This window comes from Sphaeramia orbicularis, chromosome 8, assembly GCF_902148855.1.
Source record: "Sphaeramia orbicularis chromosome 8, fSphaOr1.1, whole genome shotgun sequence".
Lineage (NCBI taxonomy): Eukaryota > Metazoa > Chordata > Actinopteri > Kurtiformes > Apogonidae > Sphaeramia > Sphaeramia orbicularis.
In genome coordinates, this window is record NC_043964.1 from 23,436,943 (window position 1) to 23,450,845 (window position 13,903).

At 36.4% G+C, this 13,903-nt stretch overlaps 1 protein-coding gene across 2 annotated transcripts in view; it reads right to left on the minus strand.

The window, feature by feature from the left end:
* The window catches only part of LOC115424142 (alpha-2,8-sialyltransferase 8F-like), a 29,111-nt gene extending 16,643 nt beyond the window's left edge, over nt 1-12,468 (minus strand). Inside the window, exons 1-2 of one of the 2 annotated variants that reach the window (XM_030141247.1) lie at nt 12,458-12,468; nt 1,415-1,623 (exon numbers count right to left, since the gene is read on the minus strand). In XM_030141247.1, the coding sequence (XP_029997107.1) occupies nt 1,415-1,515 (101 nt within the window). In that variant the 5' untranslated portion in view covers nt 1,516-1,623; nt 12,458-12,468. Of the gene's footprint in view, nt 1-1,414; nt 2,096-12,457 lie in introns of those variants that run through there. The other variant, XM_030141246.1, reaches the window with a different exon arrangement.
* Between the last annotated feature and the right edge of the window lie 1,435 nt (nt 12,469-13,903).

A 13,903-nucleotide genomic window follows, 5' to 3' on the forward strand; every position in this document is an offset into this window, starting at 1 on the left:
TAAACACCCACACAAATACAGTCATCACATTTTGCACATTCTCTGTGACAGGATTGTAAGAGGACAGATTAGTTTTGAAAGTCCTTGAATTTCTTTAAACACCATGAATGAACAACCAGTGAACAAACACACAACCATGGACCTTTGACTCTGAGCCACATTTCAGTGGGAGACTGTTGTGTTTTGCATGTCTGATTGTGTTGAAATGACTGTGGTCTGTGGCTCGTATTGTGAAGTTGTGTACCTCCTTGTCTTCCTGTTTTTAGGGTCTTGATGGGAAGAAAAGGGTTTGAGTCCAGTTTAAGTCTTGCAAACATTGTCTTCACGTCCACATCGGACAACAAATCAACAACGAATGACAGGTTGTTATTAAAAGCCAGAGTGTATCCTGCCAAATGCCCTCTAATTTCAGGTGGGTAGCAGTCTGGTTTTGCCAGTGAGCTGAAATAGCATCTCATGTTTCACTGCAAGTGATGTAAACAAATAATGGCAATGTGGTATCTCCTAGAAGTGCCTCAGAGTCTGGAGTGTCTTAACACTGGAGCACATATTCACTAGGTATAGTTTGATGTTTATACCTAGGTGAAATAAGAAAAAAATCAGCACCTTTTTCATACTTAAAAGACATCAGTGAAAAAGAAGTGGAGTAAAACTTAACCTTAAACATTTAAAGTAGTAGAATGAATCACAAACATGACATACAACAGCAAAACATTAACAGGAACCGTTTATATTTATTTTATTTCTCAAAGTTCCTTGATTGAAAGAGGTGAGCATTGTTTGCCAATCAAATGCTCAAAAACCTGTCTGACTGGATTCTTTGAAAATGTGGAACTGTGGGCGTAGTCGACTGTTATCAAATCTGAGATAAAATTCAGGTTTATAATAAGGCAAACCTTGATTTTTTTTTGTTTGTTTGTTTTACTCCACTACATTTATCTGACAGTTTTAGTCATTGTTACGATGACAGTTTGTCACTTTCTATCTGAAAAATGGAAACAACTGATGATTCTGGATGTTTGTGAAAGACCATGTGTTAATTTATGAGCTGAAAGAATTTGACATGTTGAGTTAAATAACCACTTCATAACCCTCTTGGATTAGCTGCATTGGCACAGACCGGTTGTTTTAGTGATATGTGGTTCTCACAGGACACATATGCTATAAACAAGACTATGATGCGTGTTATTTTTTCGTTATATTACATTCTGCTCCATTCAAGTGCACTTTTGTAGCTTTAGTTTCTGTCTTTCGGTGCCTCATTCTATCATCTGTCCTCATACTGAACATACCTTTTGCTTATAGTACCCCTATGTTCTTACTTAGTTCTGGGTTTTTTTCTACTTGCAGTGGAGTATTTTCACAGTGTGGTATTAGTCCTAACAGATGCGAGTGCTTTTTTCCGGCTGCTTACCTGTCGTTGGATGTGTACCAGATGAAAGTGGTCAGCAGGGTCCCCAGAAACAGGACAGTGAGCGTGCAGGAGAAGAGTGACTTCAAGTGCTGTCCCCTCATACCTCCCCCCTCCCACACTAACCCACTCACCCTCTTGTCTCACTTCACCTTGCTCAACACTGACCCGTTACTGCTTTCTGTCACCTTGTCACTGTGTTTATATTGTTCCTCCTCCCCTCCCCGGCTGTAAACCTCACTCTCTTACAGTCACCCTCTGAAAACTGTTAATCTTTTGCCTCTCTGGTCTCTCTAGTTATGCTTTCTTTTTCCTCCCTTGACCCTCCTCCTCCTCCTCCTCCTCCTCCTTTCCCCCTCAGCCTCTTCCTGTCTGTCTGCCTGCTTTGACTCACTGTTTCTCCCCCTTCTTGGGTGAGTAAAAGCATGCCTCTTCTGTTATCCGCCTCCTTTTTTCTGCTTCTTGTTCAGACAAGCCTTGTGTGCACTGCTGTTTTGTTTTTCCTCTCTTCTGTGTCCAGATCAGCAGTATTGAAATCAGTCTTTTGCTGCTCTACCACCCTTCGAAGTCTCATCCATCTTCTTTCTTTTCCCTCATGTGCTCATACAGACACTATTCTACTTTCCTCTGGAGTCCCAAAGCTAAAGCTCCTTCTGTTTTCCGCCCTCTCCCCTGAGCCCAAGCCTTCCCTCTTGCTCTCTCTCGCTCTCTCTCCCTTCTGTGCTTTCCCCTCCCACCCCCAGCCATCCTCCGCCCACACCCCCTAAATCCCCTCTCCCCTTTGCACAAAAAGAAGGCAGTAACATGAGTGCCCAGTACTGAATTAGCCCACAGTTTGCCTCTTGACTTGCATGTGTCAGGAAACACGTTCAACACCAGCTCACAGAGTTTCTCAACACCCTTAAAGTCTCATACACAAACAGATTTATTCATTATAACTCTTTCCAGCTTTGTCAACTCATTATCTGACAACATAACGGAGTGTTTCTTTTACTTTCAGAGATGGGTGGGGGTTGGGGGCCAAGGAGGGGAAGTCTCCTCTTAGCTGAGATAGGACCCTGTTTTCAGTATGGCTGAATTTAAGACTAATATAACAACCACAGCAATTGGAGAAGCAGAAAACGAAGGAACTCAGACTGTGCCAAAAAGTAGAAAACGGTGGGCTGATACCCAGAAGAGTCATAACTCATCCAGTCCACAGATTTCTTTTGGGAAACCTGTGTTTAGCTGCATGTTGGCAAGAAAAGAAAAGTTCGGAGGTAGTGTTTCTTAAAGGAGATGTCTGGAAAACATGCCAAGTGTGTGGCATGCATCTCACAATAAACTCCCACGGACAGATGACCACACCTAGTGGCATTACTTTTATCCCTTCTGATTTCAGTTTCCAGTGGAAAACTGCACACTGAGCTCCTTTTGCTGAGATAATAATGCCTATAAGTGCCTGCTGAGTAAGCTGCACAGCAACCAGCAGAGAAAATCCAAAACAATAGCACCATTACAAAGTTTTCATTCTGACGGTGCTTTGCAACACAAAGAAAAAGCAGTTTAAAAAAAATACAAAAAAACAAACAAAAGACTGATGAAGAATCAGAAGCTGCATTACCTTTTTTATGTTTAACAAATACAACCATGCAAACCTCAATATTTTCTAACCTTACAGAGGACTGTAAATGGTTAACACCAAATTCCACCTTATATAGACTGTAAAATGGTTTTACTCTAACATACTGTATGTTGTTGTTTTTTAAAAAAAAATCATTTTACTGCTGTAATAATATATATGTTCCATTTTACTGCAGTAGATGTTAAAGTTTGAGCCTATTTGACCTGAATTTTATAACCTGTTAATTTAACCCGATTAAAGACCCACAGCTATTTTGAAGTGACTTACAAATAAATTTAACTCTACATCTAACCTACTAAGTGATTTAGTACCAATTATTATAAAAGAATCCTTTTGCCCTTTTCAGTGAAAGTCAAATATCTATATTATAAAAGCCAAGTGGCCTCTGTGTGCGTGCATACGTGTGTGTGTGTGTGTGTGTGTGTGTGTGTATTCGGGGATTCACACAAAATCTGGAAAGAACTGACTGCTGCAGTTTGGCATATATATATTTGTATTTTTGGCCAAGGAATAGACTAGCGACAATGACAAGTTGATAGGACCAACATTTTGGTAGATATTAGTAATTTTGGAATATAACAGCCTTACAATCATGTTGATATGGCCAGAACGCTTTGGCGGTGACTGCTGGACAAATGCGGTACAGCATCCATGAATACACAACAGCATAAAAACTACCACATTTAGGACCCGTGGATCCCCATGAGTCCATGCACTAGTTTTCCTATATTTAATTTGCTGTCTTTGTAGATGTCCATAAAAGCTCAGAGTAAATCCAACTTTTATTTTATTAAAATAAATAAAACTTAAGAAAATGTAACTGTTTCAGCAAAATACATCCTTAACTGGTGTCTACAGCCTCTGTCGTTTGTCAAACTACATGTTTTTTCATCGGTGAATCAATGATGCAGAAGGTGACGGTGTTTCCATGTTCACTACGGAGCCTTTCAACATTCAAATCAATGACGATTAAAAGTTAAGGAACCTCATTTTACTTGAATGATTTACATGTATTGATAGGATTGGTGGTTCAGAAGTTTTTAAACATTATAAATCAGTAGGTGTTCTTGGTTTTTGGTAGCTGATTATATCTTTGAGTGTTAATCTACAGCAATGAGTCATATTTTAGAAGAGCACCATGCATCACTGTCTGGTGAAAATCATGTACTCCTTAAAATAAGCTTTTCATTGTGTTTTAACCTGTCACAATGCACTTTCCAGTGAAACCAAGAGTCAAAAAAGGTCATGTAGAAGCTTCTCCCATGAAACGTTTATCGCTTTAGAGAAAGAAATAATCAGTGTGGCTGACAATGATTATGCCAGCTTTCTAAACTGGAAGTACCAACTTTGAGGAAATTATGGCTCAAAAGCTAAAACCTTTCTGCTACCTTTCACAGTTTACCATTGTTTGATTAATTACTGAATATTCAGTGATTCAGATTTGTTTTTGTAGGAATTTATTACTTTGACTTTGCGAAAGTTCCACTTATCCAGTCAAAGACGCATTATGTGTTTCCTAGGAAGGAGGACTAAGGCCACAGCGAATAAAAAACAATAAGATATTTTAAGAATAAATTCATGGAGAAAAAGTAAAAATATTATAAGAATAAACTTGAAATATTTAACTGTTAAAATGATACAAGAATAAAAATCTGAATTCTGTCAGTAAATGAAGTAGAAATCTGTCAATATATTTTCAATCCTTTTGACTATTTCATTATTGTGAAATATATACTTAAGTGTGATAAGATGATAAGGAAACAGCCTATAGATTCCTCATTTTAACATAAATATTTCCTTTTCTTTACAACTTTATCGTCAGAAAACTATGACTCCACAAAATTTACTGACTTCATTCTCAGAAATATCTTCTTTTTTTTTTTTTTTTTTTTTTAAATCTTCATTGTGACCCTAATCCTCCTTCATAGTTTCCAGCATCAAAATCAGGTTTTCCCTGCTCTAAACTATTATTACACCTCACCATCTGTTGACCTTTTACTCAACTTTCCACAAACATTTTCAATCAACACATGCTTGCTTTTCACTGAACAGAAAAGGGGATGAAAACTGTAATATGGAAATGAACTAAAGATGTCAGACAAATTGATGGAGCAAAAAGTACAACACTGGCCTCTGGGAAGCAAATGAAAAACTGCAAATACTTAAAAAGTGCTCGGTTACATTCCACCATGGTTTAAGGTATAAAAGAAGCTCTGTCTGCGGCGGAACCAGAGACAAATGATCCTTCTTCACTATATCAAAAAATTCCTGAATGTATCCTTATCAGAGGAGAGAGATAACAACCTCAGCCCTGAGAGGCAAGCCCGTGGAACAAAAAGCACACATGCATGACCTTTCGTGCATCAGGCGACACAAGCAGGAATGTAGAGAAAAATCTGGGGAAAGAGCTTTTCTCTAGCATGGTAACAACAAGACTGTGGGCATGTGAAAAAGAGCCAATGCCCCAGAAAAACTGAAGTGTATCATAGATTAGGGACGGAAACAAACACCTGGTGGTCTGTTACATGAAATATCCAGACCTCTCATCTGGTTTCAACTCATTACAAGTCATTCTGCTGCCTCCTGCGCACAACAGTCAGTCATTAGCTCATTACAGAAAACGCAATTTCCATCCAAAGACTCCTTAAGCTACATAACCACATTAAATCCAAAGAAGTGATTTTTCAACATGACATTCATAATCTTGTAACATATAGAACTTCTCTGCCTGCCCTCAGTTCGTTGGGTTGGGCATAGATGAATCACGCTGGAATGATCGTCTCTGTGATTGATGATTGTGTAATTAGGAGCAGTTGGTGATTAATCTGTTCTTCAGCTCAAGTGGAGTCGATGTAAAATGGATGAGTGTCTGCAATTGAGTAAAATTCTGCATAGACTCCTTTATTATTAGGTCTACATTGTCCTTAATTAGTGATCGTTTGTGATTTTAGTGAGTTAAAGATGATTTAATGGAGCTTTGGGCGAACACTGATATCACACTGTGCTCCAAGTAACAGTTCTGCCTTACAACTTTAAGAAATAGTAATATAAACATATTCAGCCAAATCTAACTGAAGTACAAAAACTATGGTCCTGACGATGCTTTTGATTAATGTTACAGCTGTATTTACCCATAAAGACCCAAACAGCCACTGACAACCAAAACCATCTAGTGATCGAAAATGTTTAATAACTTTTGAACCACTAAATCTATTAATGTATGTAAATAATTGGTGTAAAATTCAGTTATTTATCTTTTCATGGTCATCAGATACGACCCATTTGGATGTTCAGAGGCTTCGTAGTTACCGTGGAAACACCATCATCCTCTACAGCATTGATTCACCAGTACAACCCACGGAGTTGGATCAATGACAGTGGATGGACACACTTGTTTTATGTTCATTTAATAATATATTTGTCTGAAAAAGTAACTTTTTCATCAGTTTTCTCCGTTTTAGATATAATAACCTTCAACTTTAATTTGAGCTTTAATGAACATCTTCATGATCAGAGAATTAAATATAAGAAAATACTGGATGGAGGAGGTGTCTGAGGAGAGGGAAGTCTGGGCATCCCTGCTTAGACTGTTACTCCCGCGACCCGGCCCCGGATAAAGTGGAAGAAAATGGATGGATGGATGGATGGAAAATACTGGATGTTCACTGAAAAAAATGCAAAATACAGAGGATAATGTCATAATAAATTGCAAAAAATCACTTAAGAAAAAGTTACATATAGAAAAAAATATTTTTGAACTGCCACAAAAGTAGCATTGGGTCTTTATGAGTTAATGTGTGTGTAATGTTTTTCTGCGTTACATATTTAAGCTCATTCAATTAACTTCACAAACTGTTGATTGTTTAATCTATAACAGAGGTGCCAAACTCATTTTAGTTCAGTTCCACATTCAGCCCAATTTGATCTCAGGTGGGCCGGACCAGTAAAATAATAACAGTGAAAAAAGTAAAATTCTATTATGATCAGGTTTACATCTACAAAGTTTCTTTAAAAATCTGAATAACATGAACAACTTGAATTGTCTTCAGAAAAACAAGCGCAATTTTAACAATATTCTGCCTCGATTTATCAGTTTATCATTTACACATATACATTACAATTGCCCAAAACATTTAGTAACAGGCAGAATATTGGTAAAATTGCATTTACTTTTCTTAAGACATTTCCGTTTGTTCATATTTGTTCAGGTTATTCACATTTTTTAAATGAGTATAGTTTGGTAATGTAAACATTTTCATGTAATTTAACTTTTTTACACCAAAAAAACAAAGGGAAAATGTGGGGTTATCATTATTTATAGGTTATTATTATGATAATATTTTACTGGCTCTGACCCCGTTGAAATCTAATTGGTCTGTATGTGGAACCTGAATTAAAATGATTTTGACACCACTGATTGTTAATATCTTCAGTGTAATTTTTGCATTTCACTAATTCATCCTGCGGGCCCGATTGGACCCTTTGGCGGGCCGGATTTGGCCCCCGGGCCGCTTGTTTGACACCTGTGATCTACAGCGATACATCATCCTTTATAAGATCATCATGTTTGTAGTATCACTGTCCTGTAATAATAATAATTTTTATTTATAAGCGCCTTTCATGACACCCAAGGACACTGTACAGCAGAGAATAAAACAGACAATGCATAGAATACAAAGAAGTAAACAAATAGATAAAAGAGTAATTACAATACATGAAAACGAAGAAGTGCGGTACAAAGTAAAATGGAGAGTAAAACTTATGGTAGGTAAGCTATTCTGAGGAGGTGAGTTTTGTAAGAACCATATATCTGTCAAAAGTCAACTTTTCATGAGCTCACAAAAACAGTTTTTTCCACTGAATCCAGGAGGAATGTAGGGAGGGAGGATAGTTTTTTTAAAGGGTAAGGTTACGCTTTAAAGGGTTTAGTGCTAAACCCCTGATGACCATGTAAAAAAATGCCTTTACAACACTCGATAGAATGATGTGAAAATGTCATCATTGTGGTCAGAGGTTAAAAGTATTTTGGTTACACACAAGGACTCACGTCATACACATCAATCCACATAGTAATTAACTACAAACCAAGCAGTGAGGACCTCAGTATGCCCCGAACAGGACACCGGCTCTATATAGACTCCATCCTGCAAGAGCAATCTGTTTTTACCCATGTTTAAGAGGGAAGTTTTTCTAAACTGATAGTCAAAGAACAGTGGATGTTGTATTTTATACAAATTGCAATGGCCTTTGAATCTCATTCATTCATTGTCTATACAAAGGTGTCAAACATACGACCCACGGACCAAAACCGACCCACCAAAGGGTCCAATCCAGACCATGGGATGAATTTGTGAAATGCAAAAGTTACGCTGAAGATAATAACAATCAGGGATGTAAAAATAGTTTTAGTTCAGGCTCCACATACAGCTCAAATCCTTTTCAAGTGGGTCGGACCAGTAAAATACTGTCATAATAACCTAAAAATAATGACAAGTCCAAATTTTTTAATCTTTGTTTTAGTGTTAAAAAAAAGAAAAAGTAAATGACATGAATCTTGTTTACATTTACAAACTATCCTTTCACAAAAAATGTGAATAACCTGAACAAATATGAACATGAAGTCTTGAAAAGTGCAATTTTAACATTATTATTCCTGTTACTAAATGTTTTGTGTCTTTGTAAATCCACTGTGATCTGCAAGTTGTAAAGCACATGTGTAAATGAGAGATGCAATATTGTTAAATTACACAAATTTGTCTTCTTTGTTAATGTTATTCATATTTATTTAGATATTTGTTGTAGATATGGACATTTTCAGAATATGATTGTACATTTTTCACTCTAAAATAAAGAGAAAAGTTTGATTTTACATTATTTATAGGTTTATTATGTTATTTTATTGGTCTGGCCCACTTCAGATCAAATTGGGCTGTTTGTTGTCCATGAACTAAAATGAGTTTGACACCACCGCTATAGACCATTTCACTCTCTGGAGGGTTGCGAAGATGCTGGAGTTTATCTCAGCTATCAGTTCAAAGCAGGACTGACACAGAGACAACAATGGATGATTGTAGATTAACAATCAACGTGACGAGGCTGAAGTAACTGAAGCAAACTCAGAGAAAACCTGCCTTTGAACCCATGTCCTTCTTGCACCAATGGGTCTGATCAAGCAGTAACACATGGACACATTTCATGTTCAACAGTCTCCGTCATGTAATCAGAATAACTTATATGCATGTATTATACATATTTAAGTGGGTATTTATAAGCACTTTAACACTGTGGATAACAAAATTTGGGTAGATAAAATTTTTAAGTGAAAAATGTCAAATTACTGCTCGGTAGCACGTGGACTTGAAACGGACATTTTTTTAAGCTTTACGCAAACATTCAAAACATGCAGTTCTCGACAGAAATTTTTATCAAGTAGGACAAAACCTTTTATATATAAAGATATATAAATTTTGGAGTAAAATATTGAAAAGGCTCAGTTTTATTGACTTGAGAATGTGATAACACGTGGACAGGTTGCTATAGTAACACGTGGATGACTCTTTACCATTGTATGCATCACCCAAAATGTATCAAAAGATCATTACTTTCTGAAAATTTCACTCAAATATCTGAATTATAAGTAACTTGAAAATTAAAAATTGGTATTCTTATGGTAGCATGTGGACAGGCCCTTCAAGGAACTCACAAATGTTCAAACTCATAAATATCAATAATATTCACAAAATAATGAAAATCTAATACTTGAAACTTAATCATCTATATAATCAACACATTGAATACATTTTCAATTTTTTTAGATATTATTTTTAGCGTCAAATTCGAGCTATGGCTATGGTGTAAAAAGTACAATTGATAAAATTGGTTGTAACTTTTTTTTCTACAAGTAGTATTTTAAAAAGGATAACAGTTCCATAAAATAGATATCTTGCTAAAAAATGAGCCCACTTGATAAATGATATGTGCAAATGTTATTTTTCATGTTGATGTTCACTTTTGCTTGATCGGACCCGAATGCATTTGGACTTATGTGGTTTTCACTGGAGGAGGGGGATGATAAAGTGTAATCTGAAAAGTAACTGAAGCTTTTAGATAAATACTTTGGAGTCCAAACTACAAATATTTGCCTCTGCAGTGTAGTGGAGTACTAGTTTAAAACGTATAGAATAGTGATACTCAAGTAAAGCATGTCTAATTTGTACTTAAGTGCTGTACTTGATGGTCGGTAAACATTTCCCAGCTGACTATCTGCAGCTGCTTTTGACAGGAAGCCAAACCACAGTGTACTTCAGGGTGGCATGCAATGATGGAGGCTGAGTAGGTGAGACGCTGCCAGGGGAGAGATGAGGTTACCCATAGGAGCCCACGTGACATCATCACAAGGCAAACAACCTGATAACGGCCTTATTGTCAACCACATGGTTCTCGGTGCATCTCGCCTTACACCTCATCCAGGAGACTAGATTTAAACTGATTATTCTATTCTGTCTCAAAAATGTGGTCCTTATGAGGGACTTGAGGAACAGGATATGAGACGTCTCAGCATAACAGAGGGGGTTACCCAGAAAGCAGCAAGCATGTTTTTTTTTTTTGTTTTTTTTTGTACCACATCCGGACAATTGTTGAAACACAACTGTAGCATCCTGTCATTGTCTTTTTCTTCTTTGGGAAGGCTACCTCTTCTGTGGGCGACACCGAGAGTAAAACACCGAGTCTGACTCACACCTGCTGCTAAAGTATAAACATTTCTTAAGAGGTTGCGTGAGTCGTCAGCCGCCGAGGCATCTGAGTGTTGAGAGCTGTCACAGGCAGACCACGCAGATTCAAGAGAGACAAACTACCAGACGCTCTGTCACCAACAAAATGAGATACCACAGGCAGGAAGTCACTTTGACATTTGTTGCACACTTTCATTTACAGTTTTGAGTGGATTTCTTTGGTGTTAAATACAGGTCTAAGCAGAAGGGGAAAAGCACGCACTGAGAAGTACAGGTATTGTGTTATGAGTAAAAAAGTTGACATTTGAAAGGTGTTTCCTGTGCGCAAATTTAACTGAATATCACATCATATTTATTTATTATGAAGACTTATTCTACCCTCACAAAAAGCAATAAATACCAATACTCAAACTAGAAAAGCACTGAGAGCGCAGACCACCACCAAGGCAGATCAGCCCCCCCCCCCCCCAGTCACCACCAAAATGTAATCATCATTTGTTCCTTGTGCCAGTATCAACATTTCCTGAAAATTTCATCCAAATCTGTCCATTACTTTTTGAGTTATTTTGCTAACAGACAGACAAACAAACAAATAGACAAACAGACAAACCCCGATGAAAACATAACCTCTATAGTTCCTTGGCGGAGGTAAAGATTCAACAAAATTTTTTGCCATTTGTGCATACTTATACACATAGGAACTTTTGTGCGGTCATTCAGGGAGTCAGATAAAAGATACTTGAAAAAATACATAATTCTGTAAAAAAAAGTCCACGTTTATCTATAAATACATATATATAAAACTGCATAAAAACTAATAAAAGTGCATAAAAACCAACCCAGGGGACAATAAAATGAAATAAATAAATACATGGGAAGGAGGTAGTCAGTCTACAATGAGCTCATATATACACATACACACCTATACACATGCATACACTGCAAAAATGTAAATCTTACCAAGTGCATTTTTCTCATTTCTAGTCAAAATATCTCATCACACTTAAAATAAGACAATCACCTAAAGAGTAACCTTTCAGTGAGACATAAGAACATATTTTTGGACAATAGATTTTGAAAATCTTATTTCAAGAAATCTTACCAAGATAATATTCACTTGTTCCATTGGCAGATTTTTTTGCTTAATTCAAGCAAAAAATCTGCCAAAGTTCTTATATCTCACTGAAAAGTTACTCTTTAGATGATTATGTCTTATTTTAAGTGCAATGAGAGATTTTGACTTGAAATGAGAAAAATACACTTGGTAAGATTTACATTTTTTTCCAGTGTTCACAATCCAGTTCCATTTCATGTCTGTTTAATTTTTCTGCATCTTGTACATTCTATTCATCTTTATTTGTCCATAGGAGGTGATTTAAAGCAGTATGATTACACAGCACTTCTATACAACCAAAGAAACCATTTTGTTCACCATTCGTAATATGAACCAGTTTGGAGTGGGTTATCGGTCCATCATTTTAGGCTCCAATCAGTCTTAAAATCAATCCATACAGTCATGCAATACAATATGATAAATATTCCAATTAAATGCATCAAAACTGAAGCCTGTTTTCAAAATGTAAGGTAGATATATGCGTTTAACTGTAGGGAGTAGAAGTAAAAAGAAGTAAAGTAGAGATACCTGATGAGTAGAATTACTTCCAACTTTGACACAGTGATGGTTTGTACACACTGTTCCTAGCTCTCCCTGTCACTTGATGGCCTTCAATATAAACTCTCACATAATCTTGATTTCGAGTGTTTCTGTTCCGTGTCCTCCAGACTCTCTGGGCTTCAGGTGACAACCGGCTACAGCTGCTTTTAGGATAACCTTCTTTAACAGACCCCAAATCAACAGGACAGTAAATATAGCTATAAACCAGAATTACTCCAAACAACCTACTTGAATATTGTGCATATAAATACATATATTAAACAAGAGGGGTAAAAACTAATTCACCAATAGTCCATTCTGTTTCTCATTCTACAACGTTAACTACAAACAAACCACAAAATCAGTAAGTGATCACATAAGATGGTAATAAATCTTGTATTAAACATTCAACCTCATCATCAGTACAGTTGTATAATATGCTATAGAATTTTTCCTGAAGTTGTGCAAATGTGTACTCAAAGTTTGCACATAAATACTGTAGTTCCCCTTTGACATTCATTCATACAAACTCAACATTATGTATTTACTATATTCCTAATTTTATTAACTTGTCATAATTTTTGTGATCACATTTAATCAGTAGGACCTTTTCTCCCACACTGACCTCTGACATTAAGCTAAAACAAACAACGCAATATAATTTATAATAAACTATACAAATTATTATAAGTGTTTTCATAAATATCTTCTGCCTGGGAGTACAGTGTAATGTTTGTATCTTCATTTTGGAATCTTTCCTGTTTCACTGATTAAAAAATAAATAAAAAAAAACATACTGAAACAGTTTTTAGTGTTTGTTTCTTTGTCCAAACTGAATGTGAATTATGCTGTGGCCACTAATGGACAAACACTGCCCCACTGTTTAGGTGTGTCTGTAAACAAAAACTGAAAATATATGATAAGAGACTTCTTCTTCTCTGAGTGTTACTGTCTGTTACGGGTGATAAGATGATAAGAGCAACCTGATAATAGGACACTACATGTTTTGTGGTACGCGCAGTGTCCGTCAAAAGTTCAGAAACACTTTCTCTTTGTTGTTTTTGAGAGACTCGTGCATGTTTCTATTGTTAATATGAAGCACAAACAGTATGAAGATTTATTGTGACCTAACAACTATAGATATCAGAGCAAAAAAACTCAATATCCATCACTTGAGTTGATAAGAAAATAGACTGTGAATATAATGCAGGTTTGAACAAGACAAATCAATACATGTAGGTTCAATACAGTATAGACCATGTTTGAGTGCACTGATGCATGAAAAACAATTTGATGGTCAGCGTTGATACTGATATTGAACCACTACAATTGGGATTCAGCTCTGGTGTTTCCAAAGTTCTGGCAAAAAAGATAAAAGAAAAGAAAAGAAAAGAGGCATTTGAACTGCATTTGAGGCGCAAAATATGACTCACATGTTTATGAGTTGTTTTCAGTCTGAAATTTATCTTGCAAAACAGTTC